At 57.7% G+C, this 18,285-nt stretch overlaps 1 protein-coding gene across 1 annotated transcript; it reads right to left on the minus strand.

Annotated features, from left to right (window-relative positions):
* Window positions 1–1,847: 1,847 nt before the first annotated feature.
* On the minus strand, window positions 1,848–7,510 carry INHBB (inhibin subunit beta B). Its single transcript, XM_038564923.1, has 2 exons — window positions 7,063–7,510; window positions 1,848–4,607 (listed from the first exon to the last, which is right to left on the minus strand). The coding sequence occupies exons 1-2, from the start codon at window positions 7,508–7,510 to the stop codon at window positions 3,832–3,834; spliced, it is 1,224 nt and encodes a 407-aa protein (XP_038420851.1). The 3' UTR covers window positions 1,848–3,831.
* Window positions 7,511–18,285: the final 10,775 nt, after the last annotated feature.

Here is an 18,285-nt window from a genome sequence, read left to right on the forward strand (position 1 = left end):
TCTGGCCCTAGCTGGCCGGTTGGCCCTATGAGAGGCTAACAGCCTGGTGGCCCGAAGAAGGACAAGAACTTTCAGGCAGAGCAGGAGGGCTCTTCGGTCAGAGGCACGGGACCTGGAAGGCGGTGTGACAGGCCTGCTCTCCAGGCCCCCCCCCCCCCCCCCCCCCGGAGCTGGTCCACTGGGAAGATAAGGGCAGAGCATGGGAATGAGCAATTGGCAGAAAAGGGCTGAGACCTACATGGGAAAGAAGGAACAGGGGAGCTTATGGCCTCAGAAGCACAGGAAGGAAGCATCACGTCCCTACTGAGCAAGAACACTAGGCCTCGGGATGGGGGGTGCATGCCTGGCCTCACTGCACCTGTCAGGAAAAGTTACTGCCAACTCCCATTGTCCCAGCAGGGCCGGAGCCCGCAGGGACACCTGCCAGCAAAGGGCAGCCGAGTACCACTCAGAGACAGTGTCTGCCAGCCTGCTGGCCTCATGACCCTCAGAGTCCCAGACCCTTCTCGGGGCTACTGTGGGGTCCATGCTGTGAAGCACAGCCCCAGAGGTGGTCCCCAGACATGACCCACATCCAAACTGTAGAGGCATCCTGGAGGCTGCCCGCAAAAGTTCCTGGGCCGGGGGTGGGCAGGGGCTAGACTGAGGACCGAGAGCAACCAGCATTAGTTGGATGGAGCCCACTGCAGAGAACCAGCTGGATCCTGACCTACACCTCAAATGCCCGGGCCAGGCTGGTCTTTATGAAATTTTCTTCTTTGCTGCTATTACCTTGTATCGTATCTGAAGACCTTGCAGATCAACAAACATACCCCTCAGGACAAGAGGCTGACAGGGCAGCAGCTCCTGCAGATAGGCAAAGACAGAGGCCAGATGCGGCCTCCTGCCACCAGTCGGCGGTGTGAATTGAGATATGTCCTTCCCGCTGCTCACAGCTCTCCATCACTTCCCCCATTGTCCCCTTAATGGGGTTGGATCAATCTGTAAGGTCCTGCCCTACTCAAATATTTTTTTTTCCCTGGGAAGACCACATGTGACCCAAAAACCAAGGAGCAACCCCACTGGCCCTGCAGGGCCTCAAATGAAGGCCCGGGCTTTAGGGTGGCAGTTCTCCCAGTGGAATGGGTTGGCCGGCCGCACCCGGGCTCAAGTGCTCCAGGCGCCTGTCCCAGCTGTGTGACCCGAGGCAAGCTCTGAACCTCTCTGAGCCTCAGATTCCAAATTCAGGAAAATGAACATGAAACCATTCCCCCCAACCCTCAGAAAGCATGATACAAAACAGCACTTCGTGGCTATCTCAAGTCCTACCCGCCATAGCAGCTGGACAGTTGTCACTGCTAAAACCACCACCTACTACCACCAGTTAAAATCTCCACAAGCAAGGACAATTAGCACATTCTGGGCCCGGTTTCTGTTCACCTTTCTGCCCTAAAGTCCTAGCCTCTTCTGGGTTACCGTCACCTGCATTAGTGCATGGGGTGGGCCTGCAGGTCAGGTGGGCTTCCCAGTCTTCCAGGTTCTACATTTCCTTCCAGGGATGGGGGCTTAAACCGGCACTTTCAAGTGGTAATAGATGTGGCTTTAGTAAAACATAATTAGTCTGGGGACCGGGAGGGTAAACAAATGTGTAATTCATGAATTTGCTAATTGTCCTTCATTTTGATCTTCTGCCATTTTTCCTAGAGTCTCTGAGTGACATCCGTGCTCGTGGCAAGGACTCAGAGAGTGCCGGGAGCGAGCCGCGGAGGCGACGGGCATCAAAGCTGGACACCCGGCCGGCCACACCCTCCTCCCGCCACCGCCTCCAGCCCAGACCCCAGCGCCCCGCACAGCACACAAGGCAGGAAGCCCGTGGCACTCCGTCTTTTATTTTCTTAAACTGTACACAGATGTAAAATACTTTAACAGCAAGTCTATGGGAAAATTGTTTGGTTTTAAATTATTATGAAACAGAACCTAAGGGGAGCTTTATTAAATAAACATAAAGGTGGGGATTTAAGGACGCACACCTGCAATCTACCATAGTCATTTTTTTCTGTACCTTCTGGGTGTGTAAAGATAGAAAAGACACATCAAACTGAATAAACAAAATCCATTTATACCCTGAAACGTTGGCAGGCCACTCAAGGGATTGTTCAGAACGTCTACCTCATATAAGATGGCCTCACCATCTAATAAAAATTAAAACTGATCTGTTGGCCTCTTTGGTTCCAAAATTATGTATAATACATTTAACTGTATTTTTTTTTGCTGCTATAAAAATAACTTCTTTTTTCAAATGGCAGTTTCTGACTAATCATGCAACTAAATCAGTGCAAACATTAAAAGCAATCATTCGCTTAAAAAAGAAGCAAAGGATTTCATTTCAAGTATAAAAAATATAAAAAGAGTCGTACGAGTCCAGTTTCGTCTAGTGTGGGTCAACCCTTTAAATTGCATAGTTCACGTGGCACTTGGACATCTGGGGGTGAGCGAGTTCAGTGCTCTGCCAAGGGCCACTTCTGGACACACGCAGATGGGCAAGTGCTATATCATGTGCGTTCAGGCAAGTCGGCAAGTGCTAGGAAGGGCAGGCGGGCAGGCGAGCAGGCGGGGGCCGCGTCCATGGCCGGCCCTGGTGGCCGGGACCCACGCAGGCAACTTCTGCAAAGCAGCCGGAAAGCCTTCCCCAGCTCTCCAAGACCGGCTAAACTGTTCCCCTGCCACAAACCCTGCTGGGGGTGGGGGGGGCACCCCCCCTTCCCCAACGCAAGCATTTCCAGAATGCCTCCACTCCACCGTTTCCTCCTCTGGGCTCATTCCCTTGCCTAGGGCATCATTTCCACCCCTTCCCCAACCAGTCCTAGAGGAATATGCCCAGTGAAGGGCACAGATTGCAACTTTTTTTCCTCCCATGTAAAACAATTCAAATCTTAACTTAAAAGGTCATACCTGGTAGCAAAGTCCCTTTTCAATTATACAACTGGAATGAATGACCTGTCAGCTGCTAGTGATCAGTTAAAGCATCAAATTAAGACCCTTCTCTTCTCCCTCCCTCCCTACCCCAAAAACAAACACACATATAAGTCACGCCAGGGACCCAAGCAACAGTCAAAGGGTCATTGCCACGGCTCTGCAGTCTCTGGCAGGTTGTGTCCGTTCTGGGCCTCTTTCCCTCTACAAGGGTGGGAAAAGACAGGCTTCCCCTGGTCCTGCAGCATGAAGGATCCCAGGCAGGGAAGGAAGCCAACGTGTCTGAGCCAGGAGATGCTGAGGCATGGCAGGCCTTGCACACAAGCAAAGGGGGACACGCAGCCCTCCTGCCTGTCCGCACACTCCCCACCCCCGCATCTGCTTCTCCTCTCTGTGGCTCCCGTGCTCTCTCTCTCTCTCTCTCCTCTCTCGCTCTTTCTCTGTGTCTCTCTGTCTTTGTGCTTTTATGTGTGCTCGGAAGGCGCGATTCAGAGTGGCCGGGCCAGCTGGTGGGAATGGTGGCTGCTCACCCCATTCTCTCCGACTGACAGGCATTTGTAGCTAAGCTGCCATTTGTCACCGCATCCATTTGCTGGTATCCTGGAGGCTGCTGTGTGGGTGGCAGGATGCGTCTGGCTGTGCGTGTCTACGTGTGCATTTGAAAGTATCTCACGTCGGTCGAGGGTTCTTGCTCTGGCTTTGACTGATTGCTCGATGAAGTAGTAGGAAAACGTTTCGGGCCTCGCCCTGGTGCCTTCCGGGCAGCCCCACGTCAGGACCGCGCCGAGCCGGCCGGGCACCCGGCGGTCCCCACGGGGGCTGGGGGGAACCCTTCCGGCCCTGGCGCCCCTCCACCACCGCCGCAGCCCTGCCGTGTGGTCAGGCACAGCCGCACTCCTCCACGATCATGTTGGGCACATCCCGCTTGACGATGTTGTACTCGTCATCGAAGTAGAGCATGGACATGGTGCTCAGCTTGGTGGGGATGCAGCAGGAGTTTACTGTGCCGGGGTTCAGGCCCCGCATGCGGTACTGGTTCACCACCGCCGTGTGGAAGGAGGAGGCGGAGCCAGGGACCCCCGCCAGGTAGGCCGGGCAGCTGCCCTCACAGTAGTTCCCGTAGTAGCCGGTGGGTGCGATGATCCAGTCGTTCCAGCCAATGAGGCGGAAATCAATGAAGAACTGTTGCCTGCAACAGAGGTTGGTCCGGCCATCGCACTCCAGGCCCCGCTTGCGGATGCGGTGCCGGCTGTCCCCCAGCCGCGCCTGCACCACCACGAAGGGCCGGTGCGACTCCTCACCGGGGTCCACGAACACGGGCACCACGGCCAGCTCCTGGCATCCGTCGCACTGCACGTCCAGGCTGAGCCGCCGCTCGCCCCGCTCAAACAAGGCCTGGATGGCCTCCGTGAGTGGGAAGGTGTGCCAGCCGCTGCGCTTGAGGTCCACCTTCTTCTCCACCGCATTCCACCGGTCGCCCTGGCCCTGCTCCTGGAAGTATACCTTGACCCGCACCTTCCTCCGGCTGCCCTTCTCCAGGACGTAGGGCAGGAGCTTCAGGTAAAGCCACAGGCTGGCCTGCACCACAAACAGGTTCTGGTTGCCTTCGTTGGAGACGAAGAAGTACAGGCGGACCCGGGAGGAGGCGAGGCCATCTGCGGAGAGGTGGGAGAGCAGGCCAAGTTAATTCAAGGAGAACACGAGGCAATGGGGAAAGAGACTCTGCTGCATGATGCTGGAATGTGAACTTGCCACGCAGCTGGAAAACGTTATTGACCAGAAATACTGTTCCTGGGGCCAGGGCCTCTGACTGTAACCTGGGAGAGGCAGAGAAAATCGTTTTCCATTGAGAAACCCGGACCAGCTTGGAGCTGGAGGGTCCAGGCCTATAAAATCCTGCCTCACCTCTCCCAGGCCAGGGCTCCCTGGAGACAGGCTGTCAGGCCTCAAAGCTCAACAGAGGAACTTGTCAGGAGGCCAAGATCTTAACAAGTTGTTATGGGTATCTGTGAAATCTGAAAAACAAAACCAGGATCGCACTGAGGATTTTAGGGTGGGTTGTTTCAGTGGAAAGGTAGTTTCTTTTTTTTTTTTTTTTTTCTTTTTTTCTTTTTTTCTTTTGGTTAACTCAGGGCATTGCAAAATCGAGCTGAGCCACCTACCGCCTCTTCCCAGTGTTTACCTAAGCATGATCTGATCCAACCCCCAGTGGAACCTCCACTGCAAACAAGCGAGCTCTGCTCAGATTTCTAACACAGGAACGTGTGCTTTGCAGGCTGCAAAGAGCAGCCCTCGTTTCTGACTAGTTCCAAGGGACAGGACATTCAGCCTTGAAACTTGAGGTCCGCTCCTTTCATGAGACGCTGGCTCCCCATTAATGGCACGTTCAAAATTGCCAAGGGAAAGGGGAACTGGCTTGTTAGTCTCCTCCATAATTCAGCTCAACAAGAAGAGAGGCCATGCCAACCCAGACACAACTACTCTCTCATCCTACATTGCAGTGACTCTTCTGACAATTTGGACTTTTTTCTTCCTTTTTTTTTTTTTTTTTTCCTTCCTCCAGGAAGAACAAATAAGGCAACTGTGTGGCCGTGGCTGGTTTTATCAAACCTCCTACCACTGCCCTGCAGCCCCCTCCTCAGGCCTCGCCTGGCTCCTCTAATAACACTGACATCTGACTTTGAAATGGGGGAAAGTGCAGCCTTAAAAGCTGGTCTTGGACGAGCTGCCTGTGACCTGAATCTGTTATTTATAAGTCAAAGAGCTGGCTCCGTGAAATGGACCAGAAATATACCAGCCCCCGCTGTCATTTTGTGCCACCGGGACCAAAAGGCCTCCTCGACCTTCCAGAATCACATTTCTACTCTGGGCCCCAAAGCACCTTTTAATCCAAGCTCTCTAATTGCATGTCGAGCTTTCCCTGACTCGGTCGGACAGCTAAAACAGCAATGCATTTCTTTCTAAGCACAAACCAGTCCGATTGTCTCTGCTTTTCTCCACACCCGGCCATGCAAAACTTTTCATCCCTTTTCATCCCCAGGCGGCACCAGCACCGTCTGCCTGCTGCCTGGGAGGGTGGGGGGCATTTTCAGCCTGGTGACACAACCGCTCCCCGCCCCAACACACACACAAGCTCCCTGCCCACCCCCGCCCTGCCCGCACCAGGGCTTCCCCCTCTGCGACCTTCTCCGCAGTCCCCTCGGCACAAATGGGGCTGAGCTCCAGGCACAAAAGCCAGCCTGGCTCATTCAAGTCCTGAAAAGGACAGCGGAGTGGAAAGCACTTGCAGCATTTCAGCGCCGGCACATTTTCCTCCTTCTTTTAAAGTTCCGAAAGATTTTCTGTCTCTCGATTATTATATTTGGACAGTGGTAGAAATGTGCAAATCCAGGGCCGGTAGAAAATTCCAGAAGGGACTCCTACCCTTTGTTAACTAGGAACTCTGCGGCTCTCAGGCGAGGGGGTTGCTGCCGCTGCCAGGCAAGCCGAGAGGCACGGGGCTGCCCCCGAGCCGCGTCTTTCTCTGCGTAAATGATGGGACCTGTTGAGAAGCCTGCCTTCCGCCCGATTCCGGTGCCCACACAATCGGAAGAGAGGTTGCCTAGCTCTCCCCAGTGAGCCTTCAGCAATCCTGGCAAGCCCACGCTGCCCGGCGAGGGAAGCGGCCCGGGGCCTCTCACGCGCGCGCACACACACTTACTTCTCCGGCCCACGGATATCAACAAGCACACACATCGCCAACCACACTGCTAAGCCTACACTCGGATCGTGGGAAACAAAAACATTAAGCAATCGCCAAGCAAGCGCCCGCGGAGCCAGGGCCGCACGCATCTGCCGGGAGGGGGATGCGCGCCCAGAGGCGCCGGGGCAGATTTCTGAGAGCAGGGGTGGAGGGCCCGGGGCGGGGGGCGGGGGGGGGGGGGCGGGAAGGGCGGGGGGCGCTGCCCGGGGAAAGAGGACGGCACCCGGACGGGGCGCACGGGCGGGGGGGGGGGGGGGGGGTGCGCCGGCGGCTGCGGCCAGCCCCGCAGGGAGAGCGGGGTGCGCGAGGGCGCGGGCGCGGGGCGCGGGGCGCGGGGCCGCCGCCGGCCGCCCGTGGGGCAGACCCACCTGTCTCGGCGAAGCTGATGATCTCGGAGACGCGCTCCTGGCCGTCCGAGCCCGGGCTGGCGTGGCCGTCGAGGTGCGGGATCTCCACGCGGCCGTCCTCGCGCACCTTGCCCGCGTGCAGCTTGCGCAGGGCCGTGACCATGGCGGCCTTGGGCACGGCGTGCGTGATGTTGGGCCGGCCCCGCATCTGCAGGCGGCTCAGGATGTGCCGCTTCACCGCCTCCAGGAAGTCGCCGTCCACCCGGCCCAGCTCCTCGGGCCGCCGGAAGCCGCCGCACGACGTGCAGGTGTCCTGCGAGCCGCCGGGGGCTCCGGGCGGCGGGGGCGGCGGCGGCGCGGCGGGCGACGGCGGGGGCGTGGGCGAGCCCCAGGCCTCGGGCCCCAGCCAGCCGGCCGCCAGCAGCAGAAGGCAGGCGGCCCCCAGCGCCCGACCGGGCAGCCCGTCCATGGTGCGCCGCTGGCGACGAGGGCGCCCGCCGCGAGGCGAGCCGAGCCGAGCGCAGGGCCGGGCTCCGGGCTCCCGGCGCGCCGCCCCGCCCCGCCCCCGCCCGCGCCCGCGCCCGCGCCCGCCCGGGCCTCCGCCCGCCCGCCCGCCGGGAGGGCCGCCGCCGGCTAGCAGGGGGAGGGGGCGGCCGGGCCGCGGGGCTGCCGCGCGGGGAAGGGGCTCGGGGCCGCGGGGGCCGCGGGGGCCGCGGGGGCCGCGGGGGGCGCGGGCGAGGGGGGCCGGAGGGTCAGTGCCGCGCGGGCGTCTCCGGGCGCCCCGGCATCTGCAGCCTCCCCCCCATCCTCTCCGCGTCGGGGCCCGCAGCCCGCAGCTCCGGTGAAGCGAAAGCGGCGGCCGCGGCTCCTCGGCTGCCGCGCGGGGAAGGTGGCGAAGGGGCCGGTCGACGCAACTTGGCCGAGACGGAAGCGAGGGCGCCGGAGGCGGCGGAGCGGAGCCGGGGCGGCTTGGCGCGGCGCTGCGGCGGGCGCTGCGGCGGGGCCCCGCGCTCGCACCTGAGCGCCGGGAAGGGCCGGGCGGCGGGCGGCGGGCGGCGGAGCGGAGCGGAGCGGGGCGAGCGCGGGGGCGGGGGCGCGGGCGCGGGGCGCGGGGGCCCGGCTCAGAGGCGGCGCGGAGCCCCCGGCCGCGGGCCCTGCAGTCCTCGCGGCGCGTCACACGGCAAAGTTGTGCCCAGGCTCCCGGGGCGCCGCATCCACCGGCGGGCGGGCGGGCCGCTGCGCGCTCCGGGGGCCTCGCTCCGCCGCCTTCTCGCCGGCCGCCTCCCTCCCTCCGCCCGGCTGCGCGGGCCGGCGGGGCGCGGGGCGCCGGCTGGGAAGGCGAGGCGGAGGCCGGGCCCTCCTCGCCCTGCCTCTGCGGCGGCGGCGGCGGCGGCGGCGGCGGCGGCGGCGGGGCGAGCTCGCTTCGAGCGCCTCAAAGTCTCGCAGCGTCCCCGGTGCGGGGGCCCCGGCTCCTCTCCCGCGGGCGCTCCGCAGGGCCGGGGAGAGCCGGAGGGTGGCGGCCGCGACGCGGTGCGGAGCTGCCGAGGACTTCTTCTCTTTGCCCTCTCTTCTTTTACTCTCCTCGTTTTTGCTCCCAAGGGGGAAAAAAAGCCGCACAATCTCCGTATGTGCGCGCGCGTTGAGATAGACGTTGGCATAAAAAAAAGGGGGGGGGGGTGAGCGAGTCTCGTCCTGGCCGTGCGGGAGGGGCCCGTCCGCGCCTCCTCGCTCCGGCTTCCCCCGCCCGGGGGGGCGGAATCCGTTCAAGCCGCTGCCGCCCGCTCCCCACGCCCACCCCCGCTTCCCCCCGCTTTCTCCTTTCTGCCTCCGCGGAAGGAGGGGCGAGCCGGCCGTCCCCTCCCCCCGCCCCGCAATGCCGGCCACTTTTGCTGTCTCGAAACTTTCCCACCACGTGGGCGCCCCGGACCCTCCCCAGCCCCAGCCGGGCGGCGGGCGACACGGACGCGCTCCCGGCCCGGGACCCCGGCGCTCGCCCCCTCGCCGTCCCCGCCGCCGCCCTCCGCCCCCCGCCCCCCGCCCCCGGGAGCGGCACCTCCCGCCGCCGCGACCGCCCCCGTGCCTCCCGGGCGCACCTTCCCGAGCTCGGCGAGGCGGGGGCGGCGGGGCGGCCGCGGCTGGCCCCGCGGGTGGATGCGGCTCCCGGCTGCAGTGCCCTAGCCCAGCGCCCCGGGCCGCCCGAGCATCGCACGAGGCGCGGGCCCGCGGCCGGAGGGGCGGAGGAGGCGGTGGCCGCTGGAGGCCTGGGCAGCCGCTGCCCCTGCCGCCTCCCGGCCCCAGGCAGTCCTCGACTGCGTGGGGAAGCGGCCTCGCGGCTGGGAGGCCTCCGAGCCCCAGGACTTGCGGAACTGGCGCGGTCTCCGGCCCCACTGCCTCCCCGCCCTAAGCGGTAGATCTTGGTCTCAGCAAACCCGGGATCCAGGGGCGGCTCGGCCACTGCCAGCCTCGCAGAAGTGACCTTGAGTAGTCTTCACCCTCTCCCGTCCTCATCTCGTCACCTGTGATAGGGGAGGACAAGAACACCTGTGTGACACTCTGGGCGCCCCAAACTTGGTCAAGCACCTCAAAGAACCCTATATACCGTGATTCTAAGGCGTAGTTCCTGGGGGGACCCAGACAACAGACCCTGTCCGTGAACGCGGAACACCCAACGCCGAGAGCAGCGGGTCCTTCTTCCCCTCCTCACGCCCCCACCTGGGTGCGGAGTAGCACAACAATGCCAGAGGGCCCGGCGCTGGGGCCAAGGATCACCGCCCTGCGCTGTCCCCTTCCTCACCCGGACCCCCACCGCCGGTCGCGGTCCCCTGCAACAGGCAAGACTGTGAGGTGCAAGCAGGGTGGGAGGTCATTCTGGCTTTGCTGGGCCGTAGGGGAACGGAAGCTGGATGGGGGCTTCAGCTCAGCGTTCCCCACCCTCCCCTAGCTGGGAGCTGCGGGCTGCGGGCTGCGGGCTGCAGTCGGGCCTCCCGCCCGTTCGTGCCTGTGTGGGGCTGGGCCGGACTGCAGCCCGCCGAGGCCCGCAAGTCTGGAGGCCGAGCGCCCCCTCCCTCCCAAGCTGAGGAACCGACCTGAAGGTGCCTGGCCCTTCGGGACAGCCTTGGAGCTGATGCGGGTTTACCAAGGGGAAGTCAGAGAAGCAGGGGACCAGGAGGGTCCCCCCGATGGCGGCCCTCCTGTCTCCGTAGGGCTTTCCCCAGAGCCCGATTCTCTGCTGTTCCCAAACAGCACGGCACTCTCTGGCCTCTCGTTCCACCACTTGCTGGATGATGCCAGAACCTGGGGAGCCTGTGGTATCTGGGCAGGAAGGAGGTGCTTCTACCTCAGGGGTTTGCTTGCGTCTTCCACCAGACGCACATGCTCTGGTTCTCTGGGTCTTTCCATCACTGCAACCACCAAGCACTTGGCAAACTCGTCTTGAAGACCCAACCTCATCTCTCCTCCTTGGTGAAGCTCACCATGGCCCTCTTGTGTCCTGACTAGTTATTTGCCATATTAGGCTCCTCCACCCAGTGCCTGGCTATTAGCCCTTCACCTATATGTCTCCTTTGTGGGGCCCCAGACTCCCAGAGGACAAAGACTAGGTCTCATGGCCCTATCCGATGCCAGATCAGGGGCAGCTTGTTGAACTAATGCTTGGTTGATTGATTGAATGAATGAATGAATGAATGAATGAATGAGAAAAGTCATCAAGCAATGAGCTCATCAAGAAATGAGCACCCCTGCACTCCCCAGTATAAACCCTCCCAAAAGCCGTCTGTCCGTTCCTATCTGGCTAGAAGGGATCTCACTGAGCCCCACCCCGGCTGGACAGGGCTGGCAAAGAGGGGGTGCTCCACACCTTTGGGAAGGTGCAGCATCCTGCCCATTGACCTGGCTCCAGGAGGGGCAAAAGGCACCTCCTCCTTGCTGAGAAGAGGAGGCTGAGAGGAGGGTCCCCATTTTGCTCCCCTGGTGGAGAGCTGTCAGCCCTGCTGCCAGTCATCTGCTGGGAGGGAACTGGGTCAAGCGGTAGTCAGAAACCATCTGCTCGAGAAGCTGGGATTATCCCGCCCTCTGCTGATCCCCCAGCCCACAGGAGCTGAGGGTGTAAATTGAGTTCTTCAAGATCACCTTGTACTTGGGGGGGACCCCCCATCTCCTACTGGAGGGCAAGGACCTGTTCCTGTTGCTTCCAAGCCTCTGTTAGCACTGGGCTCTGTTCTCCTTGTGCCAGTGACCTCAGCCTTCAGGATCAGCCAGGGATGTGACGGCGCCTGGCAGTTTTGAATATAAGACACGTCAATGGCATAGCCAGTGCCCTCCTGCAGGACAGGTCACCCCCCAACACACACACCACCACATAAGGCTGCCTCCCTGCCACCGTTCAAGGGACTCAGGCCCCAAGGGGAAGGAAGGAAGAAAACATGGCGGCATTGTGGATCCTGGCACACAAAGCATGAGAAGGCTTCCTCTGGGAGCCACGGAGTATGCCCTCTCACAACTGTTTTGTTTTTGCATAACTCACAGTTAAGTGTCAATTTGGGGACACTGGAAGTGTCCACAAGTGACAAAGCTAACCATGAATAAGCCTGAGAACTCCTTTGCTAAAAGAGACCCCAGGTGCAGCTCTTGGCCGCATGACCCCCACAGGATGCGGGGTGAAAAGAAGGCCCTCACACCAATGGCACATGGGCTGAAGAGAGGCCTTTGGCACAGTTGGGCCCAGGGACCTGGTGTTCACTTTCCCACTACTGGTCAGGGAGCCACTGTTGCTCCCTGTGCCACACATCACTATGGTACATCACACCTCTCAGGAGTGGCTCAGTGTCTGAATGGCAGGAGCTGCATGCCAGCCCAGAGGAGATATCCTGTCCACCTGGCAGCTCAAGACACAGGAGAGGAACAAGCCTAGAGCCCGGAGCAAGCCAAGACTCAGCCACGGGGACCCCCGAGGGGCCAGGAGCCAGGCTGACCTTCATCAAAGCTCAGACACCAGCATAGAGTCCCCGCAGAATGCGCCCCATGCGCCCCAAGCATGAGGTGTCATGCTTTTGAGGTCACAGAACCAAGTCCTTGACAAGAGAGGACTGTGGGAAGGTCATGTTGATGACACAACCCTGTATTTCTCACCAGGGCAGCTGGATGGTGCCCACCTTTGGGGGACCCCACCAGCTCTCCACATCCTTAAGCTCTGCTGTGGCCTCGGAAAAGATGCTTGTCATCTCTGAAACCCATGAGCTCCAAGGCTGAGAACAACTGTGTGCCCTTCATCTGTAGCTGCCTGGTACCCAGCACAGCCCTGTCCTAGGAATGCTTACAAACTAAAGTCAGTTTGTCATGTGTCACTGATGAAGGAGCTAAGGCTCCGGGACGTGGCCTAGTCAGTGGGCCTGGGGTTCACACGCAGACTCCCAAGTTCTAATTGGCCTATATAGGCTGCAGGCCACCATAGGTGTGCGCCCTCCTGCTTCCCACCGGGCATATGCATGCTGACCACACCAATCCCTAAACCAGCTCCAATGCAAAACCATGTTGTAGGGCTCCCTCCTCTAGTAGTTCCTTTCAAGCTGACTCTCTCAGCAACCAATCCCCTAAAATTTGTTAGCAAGAATCATAGAAATCATTGTGTTCCAGGACGCCTGGGTGGCTCAGCGGTTGAGCGTCTGGCTTTGGCTCAAGGCGTGATCCTGGAGTCTCCGGATCAGGCTCCCTGTAGGGAGCCTGCTTCTCCCTCTGCCTGTGTCTCTGCCTCTATCTCTGTGTCTCTCATGAATAAATAAATAAAATCTAAAAAAAGAAAGAAAGAAAGAAATCATTACGTTCCTGGACCCATTCTCAGTAAGACTGAGGCACTGGGAAGTTGGCCTGAGAGGACCTGAGGGAGCCCCCACTTCATCCAGCACGGTGCTAAAGGCTGTCCCAGAGTAGGATTGAACGTGTCTTGAACACTCGGGAGGTATTCAACAGCACCCATAGGGATGGCTATCCAAGCTGGTATAGTTTCTAGAAAAATTGGGGTCCTAAATACAGCATTTAGATAGTGTCCCACTTCAAATTGTTAATCACAAACTGTTCCTAGCCCAGAACTCCTTCCCATTCATCCAATAACCATGCTGAACTAGCTGCTGAGGATAAAGCAAAGCTGAAGTCCAACCTCATTACCCTCGTGACCCCTTCCCAGTCTATTGGGGAGGCCAATACACTAACTGGGAGCTAGCTGGGATAATGCGGCACAGTGGGAATGAGAATGAACAACCTACATCTGCCAGGAGTCTCAGGGGAAGCAGGATTTGAACCGAACCTTGAAACAGGAGGAGGCATTTTCCAGGTGGACATGAGAGAGGAAAGGTCACCCGGGAGAGGAGCCTTCATGATGGGAATATGTTCCAAGTCCAATGGAGCTAGGCTGGGGAGGGACAGGAGTGACTTGTCAGCCCAGAAAGGTGTAATAAGGCCAGGAGGGGATGTACCCCTTGCAAGAGTTTTTTAGGAGGACCTTGGTGGCATCAGAGCAGGAGAGAGAGTCAGCCTATCAGGGAGGAAATAAGGGCCAAAGGGAAGGTATTGGAAGTGAAGGAAGAAAAGAAGAAAGGGGAAAGGTTGGATGCCTTGCATCAAGATCCCAGGTCTGGGCTGAGCAGGATGAGCTGAGGATCCTCCCCCACCCAATTTCTGCCCTGAGTGGTCCTGGATGCAACTCCCATGTGTGTGGCGAGAACCCAATGAGCTAGTTATTTTGCAACTAACAAAGGAAAAGCGGAGCATTTCAAAGGTCTCCTGGCTTTGGGTCCCCAAGCCCAACCATGTCCACTTCAGGAACACTTGAGTCCAACCATAGAACTCTCCTTAAATAGCATCCCCCGGTATTCAGCCGCTCTTGAACTTCAGAGCTGACCTTGTGTCCATGCCTTGGAGAATGAGATGTGACCTGCAATGAGCCATCAGCAAAAAAACCCAACCACGCACAGCCCACCCAAGATAGCATTTCTTAGGTTCTCCCGAGTGACGGGAACAACACAAAAGAAAACAAGGAAATTACTCTTGTATGTGGGTATTGACAAGACATCCTTTCTGCTTTTTAAAACAAAGCCAATGAACGGGTTAATTCATGCAAGCTAAAGACCTTTATTTCCAATAGTCAAAACGCCCCCCACCCCATGCACCTGGGTACTCCATAGTCACCAAATCCATACCTGTGGGGCTCTCCCAGTGAAGCAGCTCAGAAAGAGCCACCATGATGTACTGCTTCACGCAAGATCACCCCTTCTGTAAAGGGAAGACTCTGATTGAATTCTCGCTGTCAGTAAAACAGTGTTTTGCCAACGAAGGGAATTCTGCAGGGGGAACCACTGTGCTTGTAGAAGAAAGAAAAAAAAATAGAGCCATTACCAGCTCATTCCCCAGCCCAGCCCAGCCCAGGCCTATTGCGGGCTCAAAAAGCTGGGTTAATTTCAAGCGCCCCAAACTTTGAGCCCTTTCCCTCTGGCCCAGCGCTGGGCAGCCTTACACTGGGCAGTGGGCAGGCATACACTCATTTATAACTGCTCTCCTCATGCTTGCCTCTGTGTTCCCCAGCCCTGCTCCTCCACCACCCCCACTCCTCCTCACCCCCTCCCCCAGAGTCAGGTGCTAATCCAAGAAAGGAGGGATCTCTCACCCATCCCCCTGGGCTCCAGCACATTCAGCTCTTTCCCTGCCTTTCCTTGCCCATACGTTAGATTCTGGATTGAAATGCTGGAGGGAAAAAAAAAAAAAAAAAAGAATGAAAAGGAAATGATCAGATTTTTGTTGATGGGTAAACGTATTTATATCTAATTAGGAAACCTCGCTGTGAAGGGGGTAAAGTGTTTTAGTTCTGGCTTACTGAGGACAAATACCTATTTTGCATTCATTCTCCAAGTTGGTAAAAGACGCCGAGAGTCGGTCCTCGTTAGCAGTGCCAAGAGAACCATGAGCAGAGCTCAGGCTAAAAGGCAGCGCCCCCGGGGGCTCCCCTTGCCAGTGGAGCCTGTCTGCCCAGAGTTTTTTCATGCAAGCTGGTCTTAAGCCAGGGATTTGAGGGGATTTGCCCTTCTCCACCTTTCCAAAAAAGGAAAAAGGAAAAGAAAGCTATCAAGATGATAGATGGATATAATCAAATATAGCTAGATGATAACTAGATGATAGATGATAGATAGATATAGATAGATGATAGAGAGATAGAGATAGAGATATAGATAGATGATAGAGATATAGATAGATGATAGATAGATAGATAGATATAGAATAGATCAGGTCAATAAGGAACAAGCATCTCTAGGATGAAGAAATACAAATTGTTAAACTTCCATTTGACCTTCATCTCTCTGAGAGCGCCTAATGCTTCTCATACCCCCACAACTTCCTACTGATTCAGAAATAACAGCACAGAGCAAGGAACTTAATTAAAAATAAAAAGAAGAAGCTGCCAGTGCCTTGGCTTTCATCAGGGACACAGATACTAAAATACTCATCAACTGACATTCACTATCACTCATCAAAAGAAGCTAAGAATATGCATTATTATAAAACCCCCTCATGACATTGTTTGTACCTGTAAATAATGCAGTCAAACCCTTATCCACCTAAGCTCTGCTAACCAAGAATGCTTTATTATTAATCAAATTTGGACACAGTCTGACACACTCACTATCTTGCACATGCGGGGGATAACTAACCCTCCCAGCAACGAGTGCATCTTCTGGGTTCAGGGCCGCTCCAAATCATCTCCAACCCTTCCTGATCCCTCCACCTATTGTTCAAAAAGTGTGCGATGCATTTGTTCAGAGAACCTAGTGAAATGGGACCTTGTACCAGGCGATGACAGGACTACGACACTGGCCTGCCTTCGGCTCAATTAGCAGAGAGGGCCAGGCCCCTCAGCCACAAGATGGTGTGTAAGGACCAGAGGGGTGAGAGAGGCCTGGCGTGGTGGGATTTGCAGAAGGAGGGGGGAAGAGGGGAACTCGGAGAATTCGCTGGGGCTGGTGCTGAGGGTTGAAGCGACCCTGGCAGAGGCAGGGCAGAGACGGTCAGGGTCAGGGAGGGGTGTCTGGCAAGGGACTTCCAGACAGCAGTCTCCTCGCAAATTGAGGATGGTGGAGCAGAAGGACCGGAGCGGGGTCATGGTGACTTTCTGCGGCCACACCAGCCACACCAGCCCTGTGCTGCCTCTTCCGCTCTTCCCTTACACCAGAGAAGAAAACCTTGGGAGTTTAAGTCTCCAGTATTTGGGGAATTCTGTTATTTGCAGTCAAACCTAAGGTTAACTAACCAAGGAGTCTTGCAGCTGAGATGAGGTAACCTCCCTGCTCCAGTAGGGAATAGAAGGGGAAAAAAGAAAGGAGAAGCAGAATAGGAGCAGTAGGGGAGGTGGAAGGAAAGGAGAAGGTGGTGTCACACAGCCAGGGGGGTACGGGAGCCGAGGGGACCAGTATGGCCAAGCAGTCCCAGAGGACTCCTGGAGAGGGCACTGCAGTTGGCAAATGGGGCTGGGAGGTGGTAGTCCCTGGATGCTCAGGGAAAGGAAGACATGTGGACCCAGAAGGGTGCCACCTTCCTTCCTGATCCAGGCCAGTGGGGCCCAGAGCTTTGAGGCTGGAAGTGAGTGTGGGGGGTGGCTGTGCAGTGGGCGGCCTCCGAAGGTGGGAGGCAGGGCTGGCTGACACGCAGAAGCAGAGGCAAGCAGACCATAGGGGGAGATCTGGAGGGGGAAGTCCTCCAGGGAATAGGATGGCCTGGAGCATTTTAGTCTGAGAGATGGAAATGGGGACCCAAACTGGCCCACGGTTTTGGGTACATGGGACGGTGATCAGCCTGAAGAAGGTCAACGCCAGGAACTGAATTCAGAGGACTGAATGGTGCATGTATGTGTTAGGATGTGTGCATTAGCATTTGCATTGGTGTGTGCATGTTGTGCGTATTGGTGTACGCGCGTGTTGAGACATATGTGTTGTGTCGGGTATGTTCAGGAGTCTGGTGTTGGAGTATGTGTGTCGGGATACGTGTGTGTATGTTGTGGCAGATGGGTGTGGAGTGTGTGCGTTGGACTGTGCAGGTCTTAGCATGGGTGCTGGTGGTGGTGACATGTATGCACCAATCTCGGGATGCTTTGACCGATAAGAGGAACAGCAAGGAAAATAATAGTTCAGGCATTTCCTGCCCTGTGAAACCATCCTGCTGATTTCAGGAGAGACTCAGAAGGCAGGACTCATAGGAGTTTGCGGATGCATGAGGAAGAGAGGGAGAAGGAAGAATCAGGAATGGCAGGCATCTGGCACTGGGGCCGGGTGTCCCCCTGGGCATGTCAGACACTAAGACAGGTCCTAAGCATTGGTGGAACAGCCACCATCCCCATCCACCCAACCCATTGCACTAGAAAGCTACTTGCCCAGGCACACTTGCTTCTCCCATATCACCACAGCCACAGAGAGAAAACACTCCCCAAATTCCCCTGCAATTACTGTCCCTGGAAGTATCGAGAAAGCGTGATCTGCAGAATGAGATCAGCCGGGAGGAGGGAGGCAGCCCACATCTCCACCAGAGGTTCCAGAGGAGTGGCTGAGAAGACACGGGGTGACTCCCAGAACTGCCCGTGAGCGTCAGCCCTGGGCATGGGGGGTGTGGATGCTGGCCGACGCACCTCTGGGCTGGCGACTCAGGAGCCAGGGGTCGCTGCATGGGCCACTGCCACAGGCAGAAGCCTACCCCCGGCTGCCTTGGGGTGCAAGATGTGCTGCTTCTGGAGCTAGAGCAGTGGCAGCCAAGCCCACCACTCGGAGCATGCAGGCTGTTGAGCAGTAGCTCCTTGTGTATTCCCGTAGGAAGAATCATCCTCCAACCAATAAAGAGTTAACTCTTTCCTATGACCACACTTCTATCCTGCAGTTTTTTTCTGTGATTCTCCACTGTCAAGGAAAAGTTCGAGTTCCTCGTGAAGCCTACAGGGTGTGGAGTGGGGGGCTTCTCATCTAACCCCTGCTGCCTATCTGGCTTTTGATAAAGAACCCCTTCCTGGGCCCCAGCCACTCACTCACTCTCTCTTTCTCTTCCGGCCACTGAGAGCGACTTCTAGTGACCGGGCCAAGCCATGTGTGTCTCTGGGATAACCAATCCTCCTGGCTTTCCCAGGGCCAAGGCGTTTCCCAGGATGTGGGACTTTCCATGGAAAAACCGGGACTGTCCCAGACAAACCAGGACAGTTGGCCACACTGCATGCCTCACCCCTTC

The sequence above is a fragment of the Canis lupus genome, chromosome 19, assembly GCF_011100685.1.
Source record: "Canis lupus familiaris isolate Mischka breed German Shepherd chromosome 19, alternate assembly UU_Cfam_GSD_1.0, whole genome shotgun sequence".
NCBI lineage: Eukaryota > Metazoa > Chordata > Mammalia > Carnivora > Canidae > Canis > Canis lupus.